Genomic DNA, 14,111 nt, shown 5'->3' with positions numbered 1-14,111 from the left:
CCTGGGTGCTATAGTAACACTGAACGCATTTTGAAGTGCACGACGGCAAATGGAGTGCACGACGGATCCGGACAACGCAAGTGTGAAAGAGGCCTTAACTGGTTTCTATATCAGAAATAGAACCCAGCCAGAGGTCCACCCAAGGCCTCAAAAATAAAGCTGAGTTCACGTCACCGTTTTCCATTATTTTGAGATCAGTTTGCTGTTTAAAAGACAAAGCAATGACTGTTAGGCAATGTTGTAGGTGTGAAACACTTAGCTTTTTGGACAGAAAGCTGAATTGCATATGTTTTACACATGTGGATCTCTCTCTTGAATTTTAAAATATTTGGGTTTGTTAGATACCAAATTTTTATGGAAAATTCAGGATTAATTCCATATTGAGAGAATTGATTTGCTCATCTCTAGTATGTATGATTATACAAATATCCTTGTGCTTTATAGATCAATTCCACCCTATTTTTTATCCACTAAATTTTTGGTGGTAGCCTCAAACTGTTCAATACATGCTTTTTCCTAATAAGATTTATATCTATTGCTATACTTGCATTTCCACATAATGCTTCTCTGGAAAAGAGAAATGCAAGCTAGTCTCCTTTCCAAAAGGTTTTTCTAGGTAACCACCATTTAAAATTGCTAAACAAAGAAACTTTGTTAAGCTGCCTGAGAGGCCTTGGTTGGAGTACCTTTTCTTCTTATGAAGGGCTTTGAGTATACATAAGGAGTATCGTGAGCCAGTTAATGTTCCTCTGGGTTTTCTGGAAAAATATATGAATATTAGCACATCTTACTGTACATCTGCTGGCATCGAATAATGGGTCCGCATCCGTGATGAGGAATGCACACGGCTGGTGACCCGTGTATTGCGGAACCGCTGTATGCAGCCCACAATACGGCCACGGGAGCCCTACGGCTGTGTGAAAGAGGCCTTACTGCTGTTTTTTCCCATCCCCCCAAAAAAAGAGTAAATTAAGTTAATGAGCAAGCTCTATCCGAAAATTATGACATAATAAACTACAAACTACAAGGTGTCCTACAAAAAAAGCAAGTCCTAACACAGCTACATTGATGGCTAAATAAAAAAGTTACAACTTTTGGTATGTAACGAAATAAATAAAAAAAAATGGATGGGTCACTAAGGCCCCAAAGGCTTACAGGTGGAAGGGGTTAATATTTAAAGAAGCTTAGTGGAATTATATCTTGTTTCTCACATATGATTATGCCATTTTCAGGTCATATTTCACCAGGTGACCTATATTATGTAGCGCATTGAACATAAAAATGGTATTGTTTCATACTGAAATCTTATTTTTGTAGCCTGTCCGCAACCATAAATGTATCATGAGCAGGCAATCAATACTGTATGATGCAAGTCCTGAAAAGCTACTTTTTAATATACCGGTGTCTTCTTTCATCTCAGATCTAGAAGAAAAACAATACCTGACATCTACATCTGTAATCTGGCTGTGGCAGATCTTGTTCACATCATTGGAATGCCATTTCTAATTCATCAGTGGGCTCGAGGAGGAGAATGGGTGTTCGGAAGTCCTCTTTGTACTATAATTACATCTTTGGATACCTGCAACCAATTTGCTTGCACCGCCATTATGACAGCAATGAGCTTAGACAGGTGAGCAAACAATTGATCTTTTTCTATTACTTTACATTTTTACAAAATTTTGCGACATAAAAATAGAAGTACATGTGTGATACAGTGAAATGAAACATGTTGGGTCCTGCAGATGAAAAGTTGTCAGTGTCAAATGACAGATCTATATGCCATCATTGAAGGCTCAGATTAAGCCATATATCACAGCAGAGATTTCACAGATGAGTGACTACTTTAAGCTCATATTTTGCTGAAGGATGTAATGCAAACCCAGTTTAAAAAAATACATTTTGATTTTTCACAAACACATCAGTTATATGACATATTTTTGGACATTGAGGAAAATGAGAAAATGCATCCCAAAATGTATTGCATTATTTATGCAGTTCCCCACTTAGGTTCATAATCTGCATCCTGGCACCATGGTAGGGCCCAAAATCAAAGGAACACTCAGTCACTTTCAGGTCATAATTTTAGATTCAATGAGTTATAGGTCCCTCTTATGCCTGCCAAGGATTTGAGCTGGACAAACAATTGTGGGGAACATACCCAGCCACATTTCTATGACATCTGTTCCAGGAATATTGTCAATGCCATGCCAACCATCCAAACCTTGACTGATCGACCTTTTTGGTGAGTCTGGATGCTGAGCCAATTAGGTCCCTGGTTTTGCGTTCAATTCCAGAGCAACAGTGGGTAAGGGGAATTTAAGTCAGATGCTTACCGTTATTTTCCTGCTCCTGGCTCTGCGTCCAATTCCAGTGCTAGGTGAGGAATTTAAGTCAGACACTTACTGTAATTTTTGTATTCCTGACTCATGTTTGTTCTCTGGCTCAGAACAGTGCTACATTTCTGTTGGACCCTCCTGTGTATTAACTTTAGTTTGTTTCAGGATTTACCCCTTGTCTGATTAGGCTTATTGATTCTTCAATCCTCAGCCTTCTTCTGGATTAACCCATTGTCTTCTGTTTTGGCTTCTATTGATTCTCCTGACAGACTCTGGTTTGTTTGAGCTCGCAACTGTTTTCTGCCTCCTTACCCCGCAGACATAACCTGGGTCCTTAGCAACCAAATCCAACCAGTCTCACAGAGGACTCTTGTAAATACCCAGGGGTACCCTTAGATTTACTAACTGGAATGGTGAAGGAAGATTTAGATATAGCAGATTTAGAGTTTGCTGCTAGTGGCCCTTAACAGTAACCCTGTATTACTTTCTCGCTGAGCCCAGTGACGTTTTTGGCGCATGCCCAGTGAAACAGTTGAGGCTGATGCCCTCAGTTAAACTGGAAGAGCGCAGGTCCTGTGCCTGTTGGTAAAGCTGAAGGGAAAGGGTAGTCGGGGTTATCAGCTACTAGCAACGTAACCTGGATGGGCTGAAAAATAGCTGTAAAAAAGTCATAGAAAGGGCTAGAGGGCTGCGATAGGAACCACCATGGTGGTAAGAGCAGAAAAATTGCCCTGCAAACAAATGTGGATAGGGAAATTGCTTAAAATAACATAAAATACATCAAAATAAAAAGAAAAAATCTTAAACCAGGAGGCCCTCCGCCTCCTGGTTCAAGATTATTATTATTTTTTTAAATGTATTTTATGTTATTTTAAGTCATTTCCCTATCCACATTTGTTTGCAGGGCAATTTTTCTGCTCTTACCACCATGGTGAAGTAGGAAGTTGAGGAGGCTGTGGATACGGTGGAGGAAGCAAACACTTCCTAAGCCAGGAGGTGGAGGTCAGAGTAGAGGAGGTGGATGTGGTGGTGTAGGTGGAAGAGGCGGGGGAGGTAGCCAACATTTTTGTTTTATTTAGTTTTTTATAAAAAAAAAAAATCTTAATTTTTTTTTTTTTTTTTTAGTACTCAAAACAACAAGGGCACACGTCCTGCCTGGAGGCCCACTCGCTGGTGGTGAAGTGGTGCTGTTTTGCAGAGCAATTCATCTGTGTGTGCTGCAGCTGAAATGTCTCTCCCGCATGTGCAAGGTACGTCGCATATGAGGCGGTCAGTGGGAAGGCCAAATTACGCTGCAGAGCAGTCAGGCGAGCAGCAGCAGGGTAAGAAAGCCAAAAGCGCACACATTCTCCCCCAATTTCTGCATCAGCTCTGACATATACGAGTAATTTTTCAGGAACCTCTGCATCACCAAATTTAGCACATGTGCCAGGCAAGGGATGTGCATAAAACCAGCTAGGCCCAGAACTGCTCCAAGATTTCGACTGTTGTCGCACACCACCAGGCCGGGCTTGAGGCTCAGTGTCACAAACCACTCATCGGTCTGTTCTTCCATGTCCTCCCACAGTTCCTGCACAGTGTGTTTTTTTTCTCCCAAAACATATGAGTTTAAGAACACCCTGCTGTCGTTTCCCCCTGGGTGTGCTGAAGTTGGTGGTGCAGGTGTTGTGCTGACTTGATGAAGAGAAGGTAGAGGAGGAACAGGAAAAAGAAGTGGAGTAGGAGGAGGAGGCAACAGGAGGCACTAAGAAATGTCCAGCAATCCTCAATGGTGGTAGGACATGCACCAAACTGCTTTCCACCTCAGGCCCAGCGGCCAATACATTTACCCAGTGGGCAGATAGGGACATATAACGTCCCTGCCCCTGCTTAATGGTCCACATACAGTATAGCTGGTCATGGGGAACTTGCCACTGATGGCGTTGCACAGCGCACACCGGATTTTTTTTCCACTTGTCAATGCAGGGCAAGGACAGCCCGCCTGGAAAAGTAGTGGCTGGGAACCACGTACCATGGGTCCTCCGTGTCATTAAATTTTTTAAACTGTCCGTCTCCACCAGATGAAGTGGCAGCATTTCAAAGATCAGGAATTTTAAAATGCTGGCATTCAGGGCCAGGGCTTACAGGTGGGTAGGGGGTACTTCCTCTTTCTCTCCAGTGAACGCTTCCATGGGACAGTGTAGAGATGCTGAGTGACACTGGTGGTGGTGTTGCTATCACATCCTCACTTTGAGGGGTACTAGGTGTCCCTGTCGCTTCAGAGGGGGAGCAGGAGGCTGAGACTGCAGCAGTAGAGGGAGCAGGAGGAGCCTCTGATCTTTCATTGTTTTTCAGGTGTCTACTCCACTGCAGCTCGTGCTTTGCAGTTAGATGCCTGGTTAAGCACGTGGTGCTCAGGTTTAGAACATTTATGCCTCGCTTCAGGCTCTGACTAAACAGCTTGCAAACCACCTGTTTCTTGTCGTCAGCACATTTCCTGAAGAATTGCCATGCCAGGGAACTCCTTTGAGCTGGCTTTGCTGGGCTCTGTCCCTCAGCGTGTTGGACAGTAGCAGATATACTAGCTGGCTGACAGCCACTCTGCTTTTGCACCCTGCTCCCTCTTTTGCTGTGTGGCTAGCGCTGGGTGACCCCCACCACTTCCTCCGATCTGCACACGTCACTTGCATGATCTGGATGCCAAGTGAGTCTTGGACCTCATCATTCTCCACATCATCTTCCACCCACTCCTCACCCCTGCCCTTCTAGCTGATCTGCACAGTTCAGAAAGCCATAGGAGTTGACACCTGTGTTTTGTCATCATCATCAGAGACGTGCTGCAGTGGTCCTCCCACGTCCTAATCCTTAAACCTGCTTGGGCATCAGTTCATTCAATCTCTTCCACTTCTAGCGCAGGGCTAGATGGATAGCCCACGGAAACCCCACCAACAGAGTCATCAAAAAGCATAAGTGACTGCTGCATGACTTGGGGCTCAGATTGCTTGGCTGATGTGCAAGGGGTTGAGGTGGAAGATGGATACCCGTGGCCACCGGTGCCAACTCTGCGTTTTCAGCAGAGGACTTGGTGGGACACAATGTGAATGAACTGGTGGCACTGTCAGCCATTCAATATGCTACTGCCTCTACTTGTTTTGGCCTCACCATTCGTAGAGCGGTATTTGGGCCTATGGATATGTGGAGAGAATCTCTAAATCGCACATCCTCATACCTATGCTTCTGATATACAACTGTTTTCAATTATCAGCATTTCTTATGATAAAACATGGCTATACAGCGATGCTATCAATCATTTGCTGTGCACTATAGAGAGGCAATTAGTATACAGTTTGATCAAAGCGCATAGGCCCACTTACTGCGACAAGGATGCCTCTTGTTTAAGTGGGAACCTACTCTAACCATGGCGCAGAGCCGTGCGGCGACCGACACGCCTCCACACCGCTCCAGCAGGCAATGGGATCCAGCAGCCGGACAGCGGCCCCACTGTACAGTGAGGCCACATGGGCCCCGGGTCCCATCACTCCACCAGCACGGCACAGAAGCAGAGACGGCCGCCGTCCAGCGCCGCATGTGAACTGGTGCAAATGGCTCACCTGTTCACAGCCTCTCAGGAACTCCAACTGAGATGTGGTAGGAATATATAAACCCTTTGCAGACTTCTGCTAATTAAAAAGCACCTGAGCCACATGGGGAGGAGTGCTGATTCAGGGGAGGGGGGAAAAGAAGTTTATAGCCTAAATTGTATGGATATGTGGAGAGAATCTCTAAATCGCGCATCCTCATACCTATGCTTCTGATATACAACTGTTTTCAATTATCCGCATTTCTTATGATAAAACATGGCTATACAGCGATGCTATCAATCATTTGCTGTGCACTATAGAGAGGCAATTAGTATACAGTTTGATCAAAGCGCATAGGCCCACTTACCGCGACAAGGATGCCTCTTGTTTAAGTGGGAACCTACTCTAACCATGGCGCAGAGCCGTGCGGCGACCGACACGCCTCCACACCGCTCCAGCAGGCAATGGGATCCAGCAGCCGCACAGCGGCCCCACTGTACAGTGAGGCCACATGGGCCCCGGGTCCCATCACTCCACCAGCACGGCACAGAAGCAGAGACGGCCGCCGTCCAGCGCCGCATGTGAACTGGTGCAAATGGCTCACCTGTTCACAGCCTCTCAGGAACTCCAACTGAGATGTGGTAGGAATATATAAACCCTTTGCAGACTTCTGCTAATTAAAAAGCACCTGAGCCACATGGGGAGGAGTGCTGATTCAGGGGAGGGGGGAAAAGAAGTTTATAGCCTAAATTGTATGGATATGTGGAGAGAATCTCTAAATCGCACATCCTCATACCTATGCTTCTGATATACAACTGTTTTCAATTATCAGCATTTCTTATGATAAAACATGGCTATACAGCGATGCTATCAATCATTTGCTGTGCACTATAGAGAGGCAATTAGTATACAGTTTGATCAAAGCGCATAGGCCCACTTACCGCGACAAGGATGCCTCTTGTTTAAGTGGGAACCTACTCTAACCATGGCGCAGAGCCGTGCGGCGACCGACACGCCTCCACACCGCTCCAGCAGGCAATGGGATCCAGCAGCCGCACAGCGGCCCCACTGTACAGTGAGGCCACATGGGCCCCGGGTCCCATCACTCCACCAGCACGGCACAGAAGCAGAGACGGCCGCCGTCCAGCGCCGCATGTGAACTGGTGCAAATGGCTCACCTGTTCACAGCCTCTCAGGAACTCCAACTGAGATGTGGTAGGAATATATAAACCCTTTGCAGACTTCTGCTAATTAAAAAGCACCTGAGCCACATGGGGAGGAGTGCTGATTCAGGGGAGGGGGGAAAAGAAGTTTATAGCCTAAATTGTATGGATATGTGGAGAGAATCTCTAAATCGCACATCCTCATACCTATGCTTCTGATATACAACTGTTTTCAATTATCAGCATTTCTTATGATAAAACATGGCTATACAGCGATGCTATCAATCATTTGCTGTGCACTATAGAGAGGCAATTAGTATACAGTTTGATCAAAGCGCATAGGCCCACTTACCGCGACAAGGATGCCTCTTGTTTAAGTGGGAACCTACTCTAACCATGGCGCAGAGCCGTGCGGCGACCGACACGCCTCCACACCGCTCCAGCAGGCAATGGGATCCAGCAGCCGCACAGCGGCCCCACTGTACAGTGAGGCCACATGGGCCCCGGGTCCCATCACTCCACCAGCACGGCACAGAAGCAGAGACGGCCGCCGTCCAGCGCCGCATGTGAACTGGTGCAAATGGCTCACCTGTTCACAGCCTCTCAGGAACTCCAACTGAGATGTGGTAGGAATATATAAACCCTTTGCAGACTTCTGCTAATTAAAAAGCACCTGAGCCACATGGGGAGGAGTGCTGATTCAGGGGAGGGGGGAAAAGAAGTTTATAGCCTAAATTGTATGGATATGTGGAGAGAATCTCTAAATCGCACATCCTCATACCTATGCTTCTGATATACAACTGTTTTCAATTATCAGCATTTCTTATGATAAAACATGGCTATACAGCGATGCTATCAATCATTTGCTGTGCACTATAGAGAGGCAATTAGTATACAGTTTGATCAAAGCGCATAGGCCCACTTACCGCGACAAGGATGCCTCTTGTTTAAGTGGGAACCTACTCTAACCATGGCGCAGAGCCGTGCGGCGACCGACACGCCTCCACACCGCTCCAGCAGGCAATGGGATCCAGCAGCCGCACAGCGGCCCCACTGTACAGTGAGGCCACATGGGCCCCGGGTCCCATCACTCCACCAGCACGGCACAGAAGCAGAGACGGCCGCCGTCCAGCGCCGCATGTGAACTGGTGCAAATGGCTCACCTGTTCACAGCCTCTCAGGAACTCCAACTGAGATGTGGTAGGAATATATAAACCCTTTGCAGACTTCTGCTAATTAAAAAGCACCTGAGCCACATGGGGAGGAGTGCTGATTCAGGGGAGGGGGGAAAAGAAGTTTATAGCCTAAATTGTATGGATATGTGGAGAGAATCTCTAAATCGCACATCCTCATACCTATGCTTCTGATATACAACTGTTTTCAATTATCAGCATTTCTTATGATAAAACATGGCTATACAGCGATGCTATCAATCATTTGCTGTGCACTATAGAGAGGCAATTAGTATACAGTTTGATCAAAGCGCATAGGCCCACTTACCGCGACAAGGATGCCTCTTGTTTAAGTGGGAACCTACTCTAACCATGGCGCAGAGCCGTGCGGCGACCGACACGCCTCCACACCGCTCCAGCAGGCAATGGGATCCAGCAGCCGCACAGCGGCCCCACTGTACAGTGAGGCCACATGGGCCCCGGGTCCCATCACTCCACCAGCACGGCACAGAAGCAGAGACGGCCGCCGTCCAGCGCCGCATGTGAACTGGTGCAAATGGCTCACCTGTTCACAGCCTCTCAGGAACTCCAACTGAGATGTGGTAGGAATATATGAACCCTTTGCAGACTTCTGCTAATTAAAAAGCACCTGAGCCACATGGGGAGGAGTGCTGATTCAGGGGAGGGGGGAAAAGAAGTTTATAGCCTAAATTGTATGGATATGTGGAGAGAATCTCTAAATCGCACATCCTCATACCTATGCTTCTGATATACAACTGTTTTCAATTATCAGCATTTCTTATGATAAAACATGGCTATACAGCGATGCTATCAATCATTTGCTGTGCACTATAGAGAGGCAATTAGTATACAGTTTGATCAAAGCGCATAGGCCCACTTACCGCGACAAGGATGCCTCTTGTTTAAGTGGGAACCTACTCTAACCATGGCGCAGAGCCGTGCGGCGACCGACACGCCTCCACACCGCTCCAGCAGGCAATGGGATCCAGCAGCCGCACAGCGGCCCCACTGTACAGTGAGGCCACATGGGCCCCGGGTCCCATCACTCCACCAGCACGGCACAGAAGCAGAGACGGCCGCCGTCCAGCGCCGCATGTGAACTGGTGCAAATGGCTCACCTGTTCACAGCCTCTCAGGAACTCCAACTGAGATGTGGTAGGAATATATAAACCCTTTGCAGACTTCTGCTAATTAAAAAGCACCTGAGCCACATGGGGAGGAGTGCTGATTCAGGGGAGGGGGGAAAAGAAGTTTATAGCCTAAATTGTATGGATATGTGGAGAGAATCTCTAAATCGCACATCCTCATACCTATGCTTCTGATATACAACTGTTTTCAATTATCAGCATTTCTTATGATAAAACATGGCTATACAGCGATGCTATCAATCATTTGCTGTGCACTATAGAGAGGCAATTAGTATACAGTTTGATCAAAGCGCATAGGCCCACTTACCGCGACAAGGATGCCTCTTGTTTAAGTGGGAACCTACTCTAACCATGGCGCAGAGCCGTGCGGCGACCGACACGCCTCCACACCGCTCCAGCAGGCAATGGGATCCAGCAGCCGCACAGCGGCCCCACTGTACAGTGAGGCCACATGGGCCCCGGGTCCCATCACTCCACCAGCACGGCACAGAAGCAGAGACGGCCGCCGTCCAGCGCCGCATGTGAACTGGTGCAAATGGCTCACCTGTTCACAGCCTCTCAGGAACTCCAACTGAGATGTGGTAGGAATATATAAACCCTTTGCAGACTTCTGCTAATTAAAAAGCACCTGAGCCACATGGGGAGGAGTGCTGATTCAGGGGAGGGGGGAAAAGAAGTTTATAGCCTAAATTGTATGGATATGTGGAGAGAATCTCTAAATCGCACATCCTCATACCTATGCTTCTGATATACAACTGTTTTCAATTATCAGCATTTCTTATGATAAAACATGGCTATACAGCGATGCTATCAATCATTTGCTGTGCACTATAGAGAGGCAATTAGTATACAGTTTGATCAAAGCGCATAGGCCCACTTACCGCGACAAGGATGCCTCTTGTTTAAGTGGGAACCTACTCTAACCATGGCGCAGAGCCGTGCGGCGACCGACACGCCTCCACACCGCTCCAGCAGGCAATGGGATCCAGCAGCCGCACAGCGGCCCCACTGTACAGTGGGGCCACATGGGCCCCGGGTCCCATCACTCCACCAGCACGGCACAGAAGCAGAGACGGCCGCCGTCCAGCGCCGCATGTGAACTGGTGCAAATGGCTCACCTGTTCACAGCCTCTCAGGAACTCCAACTGAGATGTGGTAGGAATATATAAACCCTTTGCAGACTTCTGCTAATTAAAAAGCACCTGAGCCACATGGGGAGGAGTGCTGATTCAGGGGAGGGGGGAAAAGAAGTTTATAGCCTAAATTGTATGGATATGTGGAGAGAATCTCTAAATCGCACATCCTCATACCTATGCTTCTGATATACAACTGTTTTCAATTATCAGCATTTCTTATGATAAAACATGGCTATACAGCGATGCTATCAATCATTTGCTGTGCACTATAGAGAGGCAATTAGTATACAGTTTGATCAAAGCGCATAGGCCCACTTACCGCGACAAGGATGCCTCTTGTTTAAGTGGGAACCTACTCTAACCATGGCGCAGAGCCGTGCGGCGACCGACACGCCTCCACACCGCTCCAGCAGGCAATGGGATCCAGCAGCCGCACAGCGGCCCCACTGTACAGTGAGGCCACATGGGCCCCGGGTCCCATCACTCCACCAGCACGGCACAGAAGCAGAGACGGCCGCCGTCCAGCGCCGCATGTGAACTGGTGCAAATGGCTCACCTGTTCACAGCCTCTCAGGAACTCCAACTGAGATGTGGTAGGAATATATAAACAGCAAATGATTGATAGCATCGCTGTATAGCCATGTTTTATCATAAGAAATGCTGATAATTGAAAACAGTTGTATATCAGAAGCATAGGTATGAGGATGTGCAATTTAGAGATTCTCTCTACATATCCATACAATTTATGCTACAAACTTCTTTTCCCCCCTCCCCTGAATCAGCACTCCTCCCCATGTGGCTCAGGTGCTTTTTAATTAGCAGAAGTCTGCAAAGGGTTTATATATTCCTACCACATCTCAGTTGGAGTTCCTGAGAGGCTGTGAACAGGTGAGCCATTTGCACCAGTTCACATGCGGCGCTGGACGGCGGCCGTCTCTGCTTCGGTGCCGTGCTGGTGGAGTGATGGGACCCGGGGCCCATGTGGCCTCACTGTACAGTGGGGCCGCTGTGCGGCTGCTGGATCCCATTGCCTGCTGGAGCGGTGTGGAGGCGTGTCGGTCGCCGCACGGCTCTGCGCCATGGTTAGAGTAGGTTCCCACTTAAACAAGAGGCATCCTTGTCGCGGTAAGTGGGCCTATGCGCTTTGATCAAACTGTATACTAATTGCCTCTATATAGTGCACAGCAAATGATTGATAGCATCGCTGTATAGCCATGTTTTATCATAAGAAATGCTGATAATTGAAAACAGTTGTATATCAGAAGCATAGGTATGAGGATGTGCGATTTAGAGATTCTCTCTACATATCCATACAATTTATGCTATAAACTTCTTTTCCCCCCTCCCCTGAATCAGCACTCCTCCCCATGTGGCTCAGGTGCTTTTTAATTAGCAGAAGTCTGCAAAGGGTTTATATATTCCTACCACATCTCAGTTGGAGTTCCTGAGAGGCTGTGAACAGGTGAGCCATTTGCACCAGTTCACATGCGGCGCTGGACGGCGGCCGTCTCTGCTTCGGTGCCGTGCTGGTGGAGTGATGGGACCCGGGGCCCATGTGGCCTCACTGTACAGTGGGGCCGCTGTGCGGCTGCTGGATCCCATTGCCTGCTGGAGCGGTGTGGAGGCGTGTCGGTCGCCGCACGGCTCTGCGCCATGGTTAGAGTAGGTTCCCACTTAAACAAGAGGCATCCTTGTCGCGGTAAGTGGGCCTATGCGCTTTGATCAAACTGTATACTAATTGCCTCTATATAGTGCACAGCAAATGATTGATAGCATCGCTGTATAGCCATGTTTTATCATAAGAAATGCTGATAATTGAAAACAGTTGTATATCAGAAGCATAGGTATGAGGATGTGCGATTTAGAGATTCTCTCTACATATCCATACAATTTATGCTATAAACTTCTTTTCCCCCCTCCCCTGAATCAGCACTCCTCCCCATGTGGCTCAGGTGCTTTTTAATTAGCAGAAGTCTGCAAAGGGTTTATATATTCCTACCACATCTCAGTTGGAGTTCCTGAGAGGCTGTGAACAGGTGAGCCATTTGCACCAGTTCACATGCGGCGCTGGACGGCGGCCGTCTCTGCTTCGGTGCCGTGCTGGTGGAGTGATGGGACCCGGGGCCCATGTGGCCTCACTGTACAGTGGGGCCGCTGTGCGGCTGCTGGATCCCATTGCCTGCTGGAGCGGTGTGGAGGCGTGTCGGTCGCCGCACGGCTCTGCGCCATGGTTAGAGTAGGTTCCCACTTAAACAAGAGGCATCCTTGTCGCGGTAAGTGGGCCTATGCGCTTTGATCAAACTGTATACTAATTGCCTCTATATAGTGCACAGCAAATGATTGATAGCATCGCTGTATAGCCATGTTTTATCATAAGAAATGCTGATAATTGAAAACAGTTGTATATCAGAAGCATAGGTATGAGGATGTGCGATTTAGAGATTCTCTCTACATATCCATACAATTTATGCTATAAACTTCTTTTCCCCCCTCCCCTGAATCAGCACTCCTCCCCATGTGGCTCAGGTGCTTTTTAATTAGCAGAAGTCTGCAAAGGGTTTATATATTCCTACCACATCTCAGTTGGAGTTCCTGAGAGGCTGTGAACAGGTGAGCCATTTGCACCAGTTCACATGCGGCGCTGGACGGCGGCCGTCTCTGCTTCGGTGCCGTGCTGGTGGAGTGATGGGACCCGGGGCCCATGTGGCCTCACTGTACAGTGGGGCCGCTGTGCGGTTGCTGGATCCCATTGCCTGCTGGAGCGGTGTGGAGGCGTGTCGGTCGCCGCACGGCTCTGCGCCATGGTTAGAGTAGGTTCCCACTTAAACAAGAGGCATCCTTGTCGCGGTAAGTGGGCCTATGCGCTTTGATCAAACTGTATACTAATTGCCTCTATATAGTGCACAGCAAATGATTGATAGCATCGCTGTATAGCCATGTTTTATCATAAGAAATGCTGATAATTGAAAACAGTTGTATATCAGAAGCATAGGTATGAGGATGTGCGATTTAGAGATTCTCTCTACATATCCATACAATTTATGCTATAAACTTCTTTTCCCCCCTCCCCTGAATCAGCACTCCTCCCCATGTGGCTCAGGTGCTTTTTAATTAGCAGAAGTCTGCAAAGGGTTTATATATTCCTACCACATCTCATTTGGAGTTCCTGAGAGGCTGTGAACAGGTGAGCCATTTGCACCAGTTCACATGTGGCGCTGGACGGCGGCCGTCTCTGCTTCGGTGCCGTGCTGGTGGAGTGATGGGACCCGGGGCCCATGTGGCCTCACTGTACAGTGGGGCCGCTGTGCGGCTGCTGGATCCCATTGCCTGCTGGAGCGGTGTGGAGGCGTGTCGGTCGCCGCACGGCTCTGCGCCATGGTTAGAGTAGGTTCCCACTTAAACAAGAGGCATCCTTGTCGCGGTAAGTGGGCCTATGCGCTTTGATCAAACTGTATACTAATTGCCTCTATATAGTGCACAGCAAATGATTGATAGCATCGCTGTATAGCCATGTTTTATCATAAGAAATGCTGATAATTGAAAACAGTTGTATATCAGAAGCATAGGTATGAGGA

At 47.8% G+C, this 14,111-nt stretch overlaps 1 protein-coding gene across 1 annotated transcript in view; it reads left to right on the top strand.

Moving 5' to 3' along the window:
• MCHR2 (melanin concentrating hormone receptor 2) overlaps nucleotides 1-14,111 on the top strand; it is a 346,069-nt gene that overhangs the window by 91,414 nt on the left and 240,544 nt on the right. Inside the window, exon 2 of the mRNA XM_040428802.1 lies at nucleotides 1,421-1,630. Coding sequence (XP_040284736.1) covers nucleotides 1,421-1,630 — 210 coding nt within the window. The remainder of the gene's footprint in view (nucleotides 1-1,420; nucleotides 1,631-14,111) is intronic.

This window comes from Bufo bufo, chromosome 4, assembly GCF_905171765.1.
Source record: "Bufo bufo chromosome 4, aBufBuf1.1, whole genome shotgun sequence".
Taxonomy (NCBI): Eukaryota; Metazoa; Chordata; class Amphibia; order Anura; family Bufonidae; genus Bufo; species Bufo bufo.
Note: the sequence above shows the minus strand (reverse complement) of the source record. Positions and strands in the feature narration are given on the sequence as shown.